Below are 15,755 nucleotides of genomic sequence, written 5' to 3'. Positions count from 1 at the left end.
AAACGTCATGCCCCTGCATACAAACAGCCCGGCTTCGGCAAGCCAGGGATCATCTAGTTTAATTTCTTGGGGACTCTGGCCGTCAGCATGGAACCCAACCTCAGCCGTTTCTGACAGCTGAATCGTGCCATTCCTATTTCGAACTGATCCCTGGAAACGACCACGATGTAGCGTTACTACTTTGGCTCACCTCAGCCTTTGATAAGTTCTCCAAGCGATAGGCGAATCACCTTGCAATGTTCGCCAACTCCAAAGATGCAAGCTTCAGGTAGCTCTCCGTCATGTCAGCACCGTTTTGTGCTGGCCAATTGCATCTGAGTATCCGGGTTCCCCTTACACACTGCGTAATTTATCCAACCTTGAGCTTGGTTGTAAGCTTGCGATGCATCTTTGAACGGGGGTGTTACATCCTCCTGGAATTTGAATCTCGATTGTTGTGCTCGTGTTAGGAATATAACACTCGGCAGTATATGTTATCGAGTGCTAAGCGAAACCTGCAGCCTTTCCACAACGGCGTTGCACGGTCAGGTCCTAGTAACGTACGTAGAAGATCTCCTTTATTGGTACACAAACTCCTTGTTCATCTATCCAAAACACATACCCCAATATCCTTGGCAACCCGACTGATCGTCTCACACCCTGGAATAGTTCCCTGCATGGCGCCAGTGCGCCTAATCGCGCACCGCCCGCAAATCACACAAGCCCCCAGCCCTCCTTGTAATCTGCGTCAAAAGTTTCCTGAGTAAAACAGCCGAACTCCTTCTCAAGGCTGATTGGCCTTGCTCTCGCCGAGCGCACCCATCCTTCCCGCATGGCTCGATCTGGCAATCTACCGGGGTGGGTGGCCTAATAATAGGACCCGCTAACCTCGGACGTCATTACCATTGCCGTGTCCATGGGCTCAGACAAACTATCGAAACTGCAACCGCAACTGCAAGACTGTGACTCAACTTAGTCGATATAAGTGTTTTTAGCCCTTTCTGCCTTGTCTGTACGATGCACAAACTCAGCACTTAGAGCTGGTGGCTTAACTGAGGCCTCCCCATGGCACATCTAGCATTGCCGTTGCAATGATTTTTCCAGCGCCTCGAAGTCTTACAGCTGTGCTAGAGAAAGCAGGTAAAAGCTTTGAAGATATGGATGATTATAATGTGCGTGCACGTAACTATCTCTTTCGGCCGAGGCTCTCGAGGCTTGGTTGTGAAGTTGTGGAGAAGTTGACTTCATACGACCCACTTTGCCTGATGATCGAGAGGATGAGTTGAAACTAAGCCTCAGTAAAATAGGCACCAATCATGCTTCCTACTTTGGATATTCTTGCTAATTTAATGATGCACGACAAGAGTTTGAGAGTATTGAGCAGAGGGAAAGAATTGTCTTTTTTCATATCGTGTAACGTTCAACGTCACACTTCCTGTTGCTCGTTGTTCGATTGGGAACCCAGCTCCTAAGCCAAGAACATACGTACTACATGACCAGGGTGACTCTTGCAATCAATGCTTTGTTAGGTATAGGCCCAGGTGATGCAGTATGAAAACAAAAAGAATACATCGGAGATTTTGAAAGATCCTCTCCAAGAGAAATGAAATAATGGCCAGCCATCCGTTGTCCACATCTAATGCTACAAGCATTTTAGTAAGCCCCGCCAGTCCAAATGCAAACCGTAATAAAAGTCCCAGTGACCCTAAGATGTGGATTGTCCTTTGTCAAAAAAGACATCCACGGAGAAGAAGAAGAAGAAGAAGAAGAAGAAAATAAATCGCAGTACCGTATAGTCTGGGGGCGGAGACTTATTACCAGTAATGTCTCGGCCCATGATGCTCAAGAATAGAAATCCCACCGTCTAAAATCGCCGTGAGGCTCTCAGCACCTGCTGTTCCTAGATGTAATCCAATATCGCTGTATCCTGACTTGTTTCCAGCCAAGCGAAAATGAAGTCGCACCAATAAATCCATCGCTGTGAAAAGGGGAAAAAGGTCAAATAAGTAAACGCCATCCGACAATGTGAGTAGAGAGATTTTCCCTCCGTTGATGAATGCTGTAGCCGACCAGCAAATAAAGAACCACCGGCAAGTTCAAGAAAACAACGCCGTATGTTAAAAGAAAGAAAGAAGTGCTGGCGAAGGGAGAACTGCGATGTGAGTTGCTCTCCCCTACCGAAAAAAGGCATTCCGTCGTGATCGTTTTTATGTCCATATCATATCTCATTCCCATGCCCTCGGCAACGTTGCTGTGATCTCCATAACAGAAGTGGTCACCCACAAAACGAGGAGGCCCCAATGGGCGACGATAGAGCCAGGAGGTCTGCAAAAAGCATACGCCTAGCGGTGAACCTCATTCGGAACTCCACCAGTCCAACGAAATCCTGCTAGCAAAAAGGAGAGCTGCGATGGGTTGCAGGAGAGAAGGTAAAAAACCCAGTCGTCGAACTTGAATATTATCAGTCTCGGAGAGCAAGACACCACTGCCGAAGACAGAATCGTTCATCGATAGCTCTTTGAGCTCGAGTAGCCACTGTGGTAGCCACTGTCTGAGTAGCTATGTGGTGATGCATACTGAGCACCATGACTCGAGTGTGCAGAGCATAGGTAACCAACGAGGATCGTTCGCTGCTGGATGGGATGACCTGGGCGGCCGTATGCTGCGCAGCGATCAACAGCATGGGTGTAGTAGGGGCATCGGCAAGCCGAATAGAGCTCGACAAGTTGATAGCACATGATTGTGGTGGTGGTGGGCCGTGAAGATGTTGGCCTGGTGTCGTTGGTTTAGAATACAGGAAATTGTACAACCCAGTAAGATGTCTAATATGTGAACCAACAAAGGAAGAAATCGTTCGTGGTCTGGGTTCGTAATGAAGACAAGGGGCACTGAACAAGGAGGATGAAGCTTGAAGGCAAGACAGTGAGAATCAATGGAGAAACGCTTGCTTTATGAATCTTATGAATAGAGAGATAGGAAGTGAGGATAAGACAATTAACTTCCAAAGAGGCATCGCAGCCTTATAGGCCTGCTTGTAGCCTGGACGAGAGCATCGAAGGTCATAGAGACACACCCCGGTTCGGGACTTTTCTTTGACAAACAGCACTCCCCAAGAACATCGCCAGGATGTTTGTCAAGGCACCAGTGACGCCAGAGACGCCAGTAAGAGTGCGTGAGAGCAATAGCCGCAAGTTGAGTCTGACTGTCTTGACAGGTGACAAAGGCTGGGGCGCGTCTATTGCAGGCTTGGGATAATTAGTGCAGACCCACCGCTGAAGGACCAAGGATGCCTTGGGCCTGGAGGGGGAGGGGGTCTAAAGGACCTTTGAATTTGGGGGCTTTACTTTTTTCGGAGGCTATGGCTCCTAGGACCTTGTGCGTCAAGTGCCCTGTGCTCCGATTTCTTCTGTTTCATCGGGTGGTTCTTGTTCCGAAGGAAGCCAGAAACATGACTTAACTCAACTTATCCATTGAGTGAGACTGAGAAAGCACGGGCTTGCTCTCAAGGCGCAGCAGCGCAATGGGTGTGGATGAATGAGCCTGGCTACTGGGTACCGGTACCGCATCAACCGGACAGGGATCCAACGACGAGCGCAGGGGTAGTCCGTAGTGCAAAGCCTATAGTCCTGTAGGGACATACGCGACGGGCCATAATCAACTCCATCCATAGGTTGGAGGTGGTTCCTGGGTTCGGTGTGAGGAGTCATCAATTGGTCTGAGACAGGGAGGTTGAATTGACCTGCAGCAGGGCTGAAGGGGAGGGTTACAGACCTGGAAACAATGTGATGCAATGCAATGGCGATAGTTGAAATCGCACCCTCTTCCACTACCTGGGTATGTATCACACTGCATTGCATGGTACCAGCATGGTACCTCCTGTAAGTATCGTAGCTGCATGTAAGAGCGGATTGAACGACTTTGTCTTGATCGGCCGAGGGTGACTTCAAAAGCTTGTGACGGCGACCATCTTCTTACCGTTAAAGAAGCACCACCATCTACGAATATTGGCGAGAGAGGCAGGGTTATGACGTATGCGAAACGATGGGGGGCCTGTAATCAAGAGGTCTGGACCCATGAGAGAACAGAAGCGCACAGCATTGATGACAAAGGATGAGATGCGCTCATGGAGGACATGACGAGGATGTATTAATCAGGGTCCTTTTAGGTACTAAGTTTGTAGGACGATTAGGACGTACGTGGAGAAAGTGCTAAATTACGGAATGGCTTCAAAATTTAGGGGACTTTGGAGAGTTGGTCATTCAAGGCAATGGTTCGCCTGGCTCCTGTTCCCCATTGAAAAGCCGACTTACGGGCAGGCCATCACACGTGCCCTCGAATATCAACAGGCAGATCAGGCAGATCAGGCAGAGACTCTATTCTCGTCCTCAATGAGTAACAACGTTTGCTCCTTTCTATCCATCAATCCTCACCCAAACGCAGCACGATGGGACTTTGAAACACGCAGCAACACGACAGCAAACCCCCAGCCACGATATCACGAAATGATGCCTGAAATGCCATATCGGGAATGCAGACCGTCAGTCTGCCATCCAACATTGAAAGTTTCCTGACCAAATAAGTCACCAAGATCAAGTTTCCAGATACCTTCCTAGCTACCTAAACAATAGCGATACAAAGACGTGTCTAAGAAAGGGTCACACGCAGTAGCACTGCTCAGCGCTAACCCTTGCTGCTCGGCACTTATGGTGATGGTGGGCAGGCCTTGCTGCGCCCAACGTCCCGGTGCTAGGGCACTGGAGTCCCTGGAATCTGATGTGGTTTCTCTATCTCTTGTTTCCCGTTTCATAACAACAAGCATCAGCTAATTCCAACTGTGCAATAGTAAAAAGCCACCATCTCAAATTAGAGTCAGGGAGCTACCGACTAGCGGGCCTAGAATCGTATGGGTCTCGATCATTACCCAGGAGCTCATTCTTTCACGATTCCACAGATGACATTTTCGACACCAGGACAACTCTGTTCCATTACAACATGATAGCTCATGTAGATTCAGACATTCGCCCGTTACCTAGATAGCCATGTTGCTAGGTTCCAGGTCTATATGGCCCCAAGGTGAGATATACTCGTCATCTTGGTACTCTATTGTCTCAGTACCTTATGAAGCGATATCGATGGAAAATGGTAGAAACGAATCAGATCCAGAGGCACAATTTTAAGAATACTACTCCGTACCCGCCCTATCACCTGCTGACAGTCATAGCGACAGGGTCCCCTGTCCATCATAAGGCTATGTCTACATCCCACCCCAGGCCTTGGCAATGCTTGCACTCTTCACGAGTGCACGCTTGGGTTGTTACGACATAGAGTCGTGGTATCTGACAACGCTTTTATACTGTATAGATGATGTGTTGTGGTCTTCGCAAAGTCTTCAAGATGGCATGAAATCGCATGTGGGTTCCTCATTGTTGCAGTTTATAAAGAAACATATGTACCTAGGGATCAAGTGTAATTATTGGGGAACCCATCGAGTGTACAGTACGTCTAATGGTCCCAGATCGACCAAGACTCCCCCCTCCAAGACCACAGTGTTGGAAACTAAGCACACCTCAACTTAGTCTGTCATACCATACAACATTTCCGCGCAACTGGGCATGCATCTACGCTACCACCACCACCCCTGAAAGTCTTCCGAGTACTATGCAGGACTGACCAGTCAGCACTACTACTATACACAGTTCGACATTGACTCTTTTCTCATGAATCCAAATGTGGAGGCAGCCGGCCCAGCCTTGCATTGGTGGCTTTCTGGATGCTCAGGTACGTTTCCTCACCCTCGAGTGATCTGGACAGTTGCCTCATAACGCTGACAAGTTCCCGAAAATTTCGCCGCTCCCTACCTCATGTCTTACTCAAAAGCGAAACCTGAGCTCCTATTGGAACGGGAAACAGTGTTACCTGCCGCGGCCATAGGACAACAGGCATATGACTTTCTTAGGTCAGCATTCTGGCCTACCTCACGTGGGCTCCGGGCAGCGAGTTGGCTGACATCCGGGCCTTGAGAAGACGTGCCGTGCCGTATTAATTGTGAAGATAACGAGAGTCCAGTGTTTTGAGTCCCACATGCCTGTCGGTTGAGTAGCAAAGGTCATATTTTCTCGACATCCATGTTGCGCTTTTACATTGCTTCCAACGCACAGCACGACGGGTGTAACGCATTCCTGGCTCAAAAGACTTCGAAAAAGACCAAAGAGCGCAATAGATCTCTGTGCAGGAGGCTCAGGTTGACACCAACTGTAGGCTTAACGCTTACTGTTGTATCGCAATTCCGTGAACGATAATCAAATCTGTCAACTACTAGTTTGAACGTGCATGGAGTCAAGAATTGATCGGTCACTACTGTACACAATGTCTCACTTGGCCACCACCATCGACGGTCCGTTGCCGTTACATGTCTTGCCAGAGACACCACCATTTGAAGAAAGTGCTCAATTGGCTCAAGTATAACCAACTGGTCCTGATTGGGAATCAAGTCTTCAGGCACATGTTTCCTCCAAAGTTTCCCAAACTTCGCGATGAGACTATTATTGGCATCCATGGTGGTGTGTACCCATTCTCTCGGAATAGTGAATGCTGTAAGTTAATTTTTGGTAAACAACCTGGTTTAAGGTTGAAACTGAGTGCCAGAGTTAGTCGTCCCCTATGCAGAACCAGAAAAGGAGTCATAGGACAGGCATCAGAAACCACCCAGGCTAGAGCATCATCGCATGCAGGATAAGAAAAAGGGCTTCAGTGACTGGCCAAGTAAAGGTCCAGTTAGACGCCCACACAATCCAAAACAGTCTGGGGCAGAAGGCAGATGACGAGCGAGCCCTCCATCGTTGTCATGGATGGTTGTTCAAGATACCCACCACACGTCTGCCTAAATCGCTTTGTTGCAATACGACTCGAAAACATTGCGCTTTTGCGCATAGTCTGGGGGTCAAAGGGCCATGATCATATCGTGGAAATCATTCTCTACTCAACGCACAATTACCACGCAGATCACGCATGTCCAACACGGCCCTGACGGCTTACTATCATCGTCATGGAGGGTTTGATGACCTCACAGTCATGTCGCACAGCGATTCAAGACCTTCAAGACCTTCAGCCTCGTCCGAGAACCTATAGAATAGCCCTGTCGTCTGCGGGGAATGGGTCAGTCCCGTCTCCATCCGGCGACCGCACCCAATAATCGGAGCCCGGAGGAGGGCGCCACTGCATGCCCCACGTGCTGCGCCTCCCGCCGTGGCTTGCCCCCCCCGTTGTTCCTCCCGGAGTCGCCGGCGGAGAAAGCTTTACTTACAACATATTCACCTTCGGCCATACCATGACAACTTCTAATCCTCATCTGTTCTGTTGCAGTGACTACTTAACGCCCAAAAAAGTCATACCGGTCACAATAAGACGCAAGGCATTCTGATGACCCACCTTTGTGCATCTTGATTCTTTTTAGGGATACTCATCCCATACTGAGCTCAGTCTGCCTTGGCCTCATGAACCCAACTAATACGATACCGGCACACATGCAGTCGTTTGAGCATACCTTACTGTGACAGATGTCAGACTGAACTCTCGGCCGGACCCGTTTCTAATATTAAGATGAGCCCAGCGTCCGTCGTTGATTTGCCAATCATTTTCACATCCACCCCTTTCTGACCATCTGTTTCCCACTCGCTGGGACCGACGTTCATTATTGATCAAGGGGCATGCATGGCTCCCTGCACCATCGCCTGGCCTTTTTTTTTTTTTTTTTTTTTTTTTTTTTTTTTTTTAATTTTGGCGGCGCGGCTGTTTGCCGATGCGTTTACGTCCTCAACCCTACCCATATTTCCCTCCCAGCGAAAGATGTCACCGCTTACAGTTAGCACAAGACCTTTACATGAACCCCCCCGGCACATCATTTGCCGCCATGCCTCGCGCCTCTTCTCTTGATCTTGACGCAGCCGCGACCCTATTCGTGATCACAGGCGTGGCCCGTCATCTGTCCGACATCATAGGGCGTAAGGCTGATCTGCAACCGCGGCGACGTTTCTCGAAACTGTCCCATCCTTCGAGCTTCGGAACCTCAGCTGTTTGACGATCAAATAAGCATCTGACGTCGTACATATTAGCGAGTCCTGCACAAGCACCAATAATTGTCCTCGCGGAAGGGAGGCCTCAGTCAATAATCAAGAGTCAACAATGAGTCTAGTCTCGAATGTTCCATTATGTGTAAAGTTATGTGGTTGCCTGGAAGGCTCATTGGTGTTAGCCATACTCTGTCTGGGTGTCCGAACCCTTCTTGCGAGCCCCCTTAACTTCTATACTCTCCGATTCGATACGGACAACGACATCTATTGAGTTGAGTTGAAACAGTCGTCAAATCTCGTGATATACCCTTTTCCCCAAAACAGTTGCCGCCCATTCCCAAGCTATGCTGAGTCACTAATCGCTGTTTCCTTGCATCACGAATTTGCCTCCCGCAGATCCATCGCAAAGGGGTCGGAAAGCGGACGTCTTTGGTCATCGTGTAGGCGTGGTAACAAGGATTGAAATAAATGATCGAGATGTAGCATGTGCCCCGGACCCATCTTCCCTCTTCTGCATCCTCCATGCCTTGGCCACCCTGGTAAGGTCCATGCGATTTTTGAATGTAAGGCGAAGACCAAAGCCAAACTGTCTCTGGCAACGCCGTTGCATAGTGTATCGGCTACCCAAAGATGCACGCACAATGGTCAGAACAAAATGTTTAACGCAACGCAACCTAAACTCCAATCATGATAAGTAGGGATCCTCCAGATAAAAACTATGTTCGTCGACTCATTGCGGCTGTTGCACCCGCAGCGGCCAGGTCCTGCTTCGCACTCACACTCCTACCAGCAGCTCGAGGCAAGCTACTTGCTCCTTGTGCAAGCCCAGTCATACCGGCGCTCGTTCGTTTGGTTGGCCCGGAGCCGATAGGTCCCGTGGTCCCGGAAGTCTTTCGCACACCACCAGAGACTAGTTTGTGAGGGCTGGCTCCAGTTCGCAGAGACGTTGGGGGTTTGGCACCAGCACCTGGAGGCTCCGGCAGAGGCCGCGGCGTCGAAATTGTGTTATGCCGCTTCATGGGTGATGATTCGCGAGTTGGCGGCATACGAGGGACGGGCATCTTACGCCCAGTAATGAACTCGTGCCGAATCGCGTCCTCAGGTTTCATGCGTCGTTCGGGATCCCAACGTAAGCACCTATGCAGAAAGTCTATGAACACCTCGTCGTCGCATTTGAGCACTTGACCTAGAGTTTTGGAAGAAGGGCGACGTCTGCGACCTTTGGACGATACTGTAAGACGGGGTTTGCCCATTGAATCGAAGAAAAGTTTCTTTCGAGTGCTCTTCTCAATCAAGTGCTTTTCAGGAGGCCCAAAGACCTCCATGATACAAGCAAGTTGCTCCTGTTCGTTTTCTCCAGGGAAAATGGGGACTCCAGTATATAGTTCTGCCAGGATACATCCAACACTCCACATGTCAATCGGCATACCATAGGTCATGCCAAGGATGACCTCAGGTGATCGATAGAAACGAGACTGAATATAAGTATACACCTTCTCATTTTCAAAACAGCTGGAGCCAAAGTCAATCACCTTGATTTCCGCATGAAGGGGATGTCGCAAGAGAATATTTTCGGGTTTGAGATCACAATGAATGACTTTGTGCTGCTTGAGCAGATTGAGTGAGCTGAGAATCTGCTTGGTGAAGCGCCGAATAATCTTGATAGAGAATCCTCTGAAAGCGTGGGCTTTGATGAGCTCGTAGAGATTCATGTCAAGCAATTCTGTGGAGATGCAGAGATGGCCACGGAAATAAAAACTTTGTGTAAAGTTGACCATGCTGTGCCTATTCTTCGGATCCTGTACCAAATTAGCATAGATATTGAAGGGTGATTAATGACTCTAGCTTACCCATTCACGAAGCTTTTGCAGGATGTTGACCTCCACAAGAGCTTGTTGATGGAATCTTTTCTTGTTCCTTATGATCTTGATAGCTACCAGACCGCCAGTCTTGTGATCAATGCACCGAACGACTTGTCCAAAGCTTCCCTTTCCTAGAACATCAATGATCTCATACCGATATGCAAGGTGGTCTCCAGGCACAATCGTATAATCGCCACGCTCGTCATCATATCCAAAGTTTGGTGCGTCAGACTGGAGATCACCGACAACCTTGTGGGCGTTCTGTGTCCCGCAAAAGTACACATCGGTATAGTCCACAATTTCGCCCCTCTCATAAATATTGAGCATGGCAATACGAATAGCTTCGTGGGCGCCAACTCGCTCTTTGGGGGTGGCTCGCTTTCTGAGTGCGTCGAGGGTTCTAGCAGCAACATCCGTCTCTTTGCGCCTGGAGCCCAACTTAGCCATCTCTTCTTCTGCTGCCATATCGTCCTTGTCGAGGTCTGCAGAGTATGAGTCAGGGCCTTTCGACATGCCAGAAGAATTCCTGGGGCGAAGAATCTTCTGCATGACTGAGGTATTTCGACCAACGGGCATTGTTGAAGGGTCTGGGACTGTTTTCTTCACAGTCCAAGATTCGCTTTTTGTCTTGTCGTGGGAGATGAACCCATTGAGGCTTCCACCAGAGCTCTTTCGCCTCCGTGACTCAAGATATCCTCCAGGAGGTTGCTTCACGGTTGGGGAAGGACTGGCTTGCTTGAGAGTTGACAAGTTATTTAAAGTGGAGGAGATGGGGATCCTGGGAGGAGGCATAGGTTCCTCTGGCTGCTTCGCGCTGGCTTTCTCAACCACATCTGTAGGGGCAGTAATGTTGCTCTTGGAGTTCCCGCGCTTCCAAGAAAGACTGAGTTTTCGCCGAATAGAGCTCATGGAGGAGGGTGTTTGTGGATCATCCAGCGAAGATTCCGGTTGAGGAGATTTGGGAGTTGGTTCCGCCTCTTTAGGCGCACGAGGGCCCGTAGGCTTCTGGTGGATTTGATCTTGGAACATGTTTTCATCCAAAGTCATGAAGTCGGCTCCCGTCTTAGACCTCTTTAAGAAGCCATGGTCTGCGCCCCCCTTGGGTAACGAGGATGACAAGAAAGGCGACACGCTTTGCTTGTGATCAAGTTCCTTGAAAGCTAACGACGATTCAGTCGAACTAGCGTCAGGGGGTGTAGGCGTGAGATGTGTGTGATGAACTGAACTACTGCTCCTAAGAGAGGGAAGCTCAGGAGTATCGCCATGGCGACTTTTGGCAAAGAAGGAGCTTTTGGAAGCTGTCATAGGGGTTGTGGGTGTCTTTGGCAATTGCCGGGCTGGTGGTGGAGTTTCGTGCCTTTCTACACTGCTGTGGTCCTGCAACGCTGCAATCTTGTTAGCAGTTGGGGTGCTCAAAGGTCCCAGGTTAATTGGTGGAAGTCTTAGAGGCTGTAGATGTCGCTTATTAGGAGGAGTGGCCTTGTTATCAGGCTCAGCCGCCACACTCGGAACATAGCTCTTTCGCGCACTGGGCTTTCTCTGAAGCTTCGTGGGCTCAGGAAAGACAGGCATAGAAATGACTCCAGTAGAGTTTGAGTTCATGCCCATGGCGTCCATGTTACTAAGCGCAGTCTTTTTCTTCTCCATGAAATAAGTGTCTGCGGGCGAGTCTTTCGGCGACTCGTAGGCTTTTGGTATAGCAGGAACAGGCGGGACATATTCGTCATCGTCAGCCGGAATAGGATTGTGGACTGTAGTATGTTTTGGTGCAGGTAAGCGTGACGTTGATGAAGAACCAGATATACGGTGTAGCGATCCAGTTGACGTTCTGGCCGAGTTCAGGCTGAAGCCTGAGTTAACTGATAGATTTGAGTTGAAGGATTTACGGTGGAGGTCTGGCGTAGTTCTCGAGGATGATGGGGTACCAGAAGTTCGTCTTGGAATCATAGAAGGCGATTTCGATTCAGCTCTCTCAGGCTGATTGTTCATCGACACTGGTGGTGGAGGCGGAGGGGTGGAAACCTGACCAAGACTCAATGACTGAGGCATTGTTGAGAGTCGCTTCATCCTCCTTGTATCAGTGGGACTAATTGTCCTCGCGCCTAGGCCAGTCGCATGTGATGAATGGTGGGCACCGGGCATCATCGAAACTCTCTTGTTGGCAGAGGACGGAGTGCTTAATCGGCCTCCGACCCGAGGTGATCGCGGGGCCAGGGTAGAGTGTCGGTTCTGCTCTGGGGTAAGGGTGTTACCAAGGCCAAGGTTGGTTTGATTTGGTCGTGGTGGCGGTTGTACTGATTTGGATTTCGCAGCCCTTGAGTTCGGGAAATTTCTTGTATTATCGAGCCACGGTGGATTGGCGTCCATAGAAGCTCTCGTCGAGCCAGTAGGTGTCCCTTCAGAGAAGAGACTGGGGCGTCGCTTCTGGGGAGGTCGGGCTCCATAGTCCCCATCGCCAACAATTCCTGGGCCGATCGACTTTCGAGGGGGTTTTGGCACGACGGTATTGGAGACAGGCGGGTATTGACTTTGTCGGCGAGAGCGTGCAGCGCCCGGCCCGTGGACATGATCAGTCGGACCAGAAGCACCGGAGGCATTAGCAGGCGGTCTGCTGGAATTACTAGGTCGACGCAGTAGCGAGCCTGATCGAGCCGGTCGAGTGTTGGTTTGGACAGCAGTTCGAGTGGCAGCACCATTCGATGACGGAGCTACTTGAGATCTAGAAGACATACTGGCGTTATCTTCCCCGTGCGTGTCGAGGATGCCCCCTTCGCCGTTGGGAGACGGGAATTGGGCCAGTTTGAAGTCTGTTGAAGCGGATTCGATGCTACTCTGTAAATCGTCGAAGCTAACAGAGGGCAAGAAATCGAAAGAAGCAGTCGAGTCGTTCAATTGACCTGAATCTCCATCACGACTAAAAGAAAAAATGGAATGATTATTGGAAGGAGTTGCGCTGAGCATTGGATCGTCGGAGGCAAAGGCAAAGTCAGGGTTCGTCGAGGGGATATGTGGTCGAGGTTGAGCGTTGGCGGTTTTGCCCCTGTCACAAAGGGATCAAGGTCAGCTTGGCCATGTGCAGAAATGCAGAGCGATAAAAGACTTGGATATGACGATGACAACGGTACGCCAGAACACGCATTGACCAAGTTGTCAAACGAACGAAACAAATAGAAAAATGTCAGATGGAAAAGGCTCACAATCGCGTTGGAGAAAAGTTGGCTGGTCGAGGCCCAGCAGGTGCCTTGTGGTCGCGGCTCATGGGGTCCAAGGTCGAGGGGCGTGGCTGGCAATGCGACGAAGGTGGATTTCACGGGGTCGGGTCGCTGGCACAGACTCAGTCCGGTCAGGGAGCTGAGCGCATTCGAACGGCTACCTCATTCCGGAACCGATAAGAGTATTGAAGTGCAAGAGAGCAGACAGGATCGAAGTAAGAGTCAGTGAGCGGTTGGCGACAGGCGAAAAGGAGCCTGGAGTGATTGATTGCGGTGGGCACCCCGAGAAAGGGATGGTACAGTAAGATGCGAGATGGAGTAGAATAAAAAGATGGAGTCGTTAAGTTGGTTAGGTAAGGTTGTGTTTTTTTCTTCTCTGGATGGGGATGGCCTTCCCTTAGGTTCATGGAACACTGCTATAGGCGGCCACTGGCAGTTCCGGAAGGAGGCATGGGGAATACCTGCGTGCTAGGGTGCCCCCTTACGCAGCGGGCATCACACTTTCTAGCGTGTGAAGAAAGGCACCTGAGAGGCCGATATGGTGGAAAGGGCCTCGTGAAGAATATCGCGGTCGATAATGAGCAGTGGACAGCGGATCTCGACACGGTAGACGAGCAGTTTGATTGGCCACTAGAGCTTTGAATTTGGTCCCTGGATGAGATGCGGGCAGAGGTGGAGGCCCCATACCGGTTGTCGAGATGCCTTTTACCGCCATTTAAGTGGATGCAAGGTACCTGTATCTTGGGCTCATTCTACCCATATCAAATGTATCTTCCCCAACATGAACCTCATACTGCAATACCTCAGGAACGTCCCCTTACTTTATTAGCCTTTCACGAACTCAACGTTGCATATCGAGGAACGTCGACCATTCGTGATGGAATATGGGGGCATTCTCTGAAAATCAATTAATAAATGCCAATCCAAATCCGGGCCAAGGATCTCGCACCCCTGGATGCATTTGTCGCGTTTTATCGTCATCTCATTCCAAGCTACCTTACCTACCTAGGGGAGGAAAGAAAACGCAGGACCTCAATCCTTAATGACAAAAAGACTTAGGTAATATAGCCTAAGTTTAGGATGACTTTTACTAAGTTTATTTTGACACCCTACAGCGAGGTTCGCTGTTTTCTTGCCCCCGAGGGCCTACCTTAGTACCTACCTACCTTACCTAGGTAGGTACCTAGGTATTATACTGCTAACCTGCTCTGCCAGCTGGTCGCTATAACACATCCATCACCCGATAATGAGCGGCGATGGCGGTGGTTTTAGGTAGAAGATTTACATGGTCAGTGGAGAAGACAGCGGTTTCGCGAATGAATGCTACTAGCCATACCATCCACACATAGTGCCGAGTCGCGTGAACCGGTTGACGCATCAACGGGCACTGGCGCAATGCGCTCCCCAGGCCGACAAACAGTGTTTGTATTGGGCCGCAATCGGATGTTGACATTGGACCTAAGGTAATCATCATAGCTGGGGTTCATGAAACGACTAGTGACCCGATTTGATGCTACGACATTGGGCAAGTGCTTCGTTGTTTCTCAATCAGGCTGTTGCCAACCAGGCTCATGTCTCTAGGTCTAAGAGTGCTGGGCTGTACTCGTGACGAGGGACGGGCCAGACGGTGTGGCTAATGGATAGACAGATGTCTTGTTCAAGCCTCCCGCTCAGACCAGGAACATCCCAGTGAACACAAGGATTGAGTCGTGTCTCAGAATTCAGGAACCCCATCGATTTGCCCCAGCAGGAGCTTTCTCGGGCATCTTCAACCGGTAGGGCCATACGGATGCGTCTCTATTATTTACCAAGCATTTTGCCGGACCAATAAACTAACCTGTCAAGACTGTTGTCAGCTGGTACCTTATGCACTGTTGTCCTGCCAAGCATCAAGGATCTGATGGTCCTGCATCTTGAGTCGTGTTTGTTGTTTTTCGCCGTCAATACACGGTCTTGGATGAAAGTTGGCCGCTCATAGCTGCACCCAGCATCTGGTTGCCGCATAGGCAATCTAGCATCTGGCATATGTGAGCTGTCGTTCTCATGGACAATGTCCTGTTTGAAGTGGATTATGCCCATGGTTATGATATGCCACTTCATCCCATCCATCATATACCAGACACCGACGAACTGGGACACACATCAGTGTGGGTGACACAATCAAGTTGTCGGGAAAGAATTCGCGGTTTCAAGGTCATTGCTGGAATGGACTGCTGAATGCCTCCACGGCTTTACCAATAGCACCAATATGATGAAGGATATGCTTTCTTCGTCGATATTCAGTTATGTGGGGTAAGCCAGATTTAAGGGACGACATGGATGTCGCTATAGTTATCTTAATTCGGGTGGGATATATATATGAACCATGTCTCAGGACTTATCAACTCTCTCATGATGTACGTAGTTCCATCCTTTATTCGGATCGATGCCAAGTCTTCCAACCTTCATCAAACGAGGTAATCCATCTGCATCTAATTTGCTGTACTTCTTCAAAGAGCATAACACAGTTTGAAGGCGCTACGGCCCGCTTGGCACTACTGTAAACTCTAGCTAATAACGGCAGAATCATGGAGGGTATCCAGTAAATTGTTTCCCACCCATAACGAACATCATTCACCGCTGGTTCGAGGCTA

The 15,755-nt window shown here is 49.6% G+C and overlaps 1 protein-coding gene across 1 annotated transcript; it reads right to left on the bottom strand.

Moving 5' to 3' along the window:
* Positions 1 to 8,764: 8,764 nt before the first annotated feature.
* Positions 8,765 to 13,169, bottom strand: FMAN_07530 (uncharacterized protein; the record flags this gene model as incomplete). The annotated part of the gene is made up of 3 exons (XM_041831165.1): positions 8,765 to 9,847; positions 9,899 to 12,950; positions 13,108 to 13,169. The coding sequence occupies 3 exons, from the start codon at positions 13,167 to 13,169 to the stop codon at positions 8,765 to 8,767; spliced, it is 4,197 nt and encodes a 1,398-aa protein (XP_041681756.1).
* Positions 13,170 to 15,755: the final 2,586 nt, after the last annotated feature.

Source organism: Fusarium mangiferae (genome assembly GCF_900044065.1).
Source record: "Fusarium mangiferae strain MRC7560 genome assembly, contig: FMAN_scaffold005, whole genome shotgun sequence".
NCBI lineage: Eukaryota > Fungi > Ascomycota > Sordariomycetes > Hypocreales > Nectriaceae > Fusarium > Fusarium mangiferae.
Note: the sequence above shows the minus strand (reverse complement) of the source record. Positions and strands in the feature narration are given on the sequence as shown.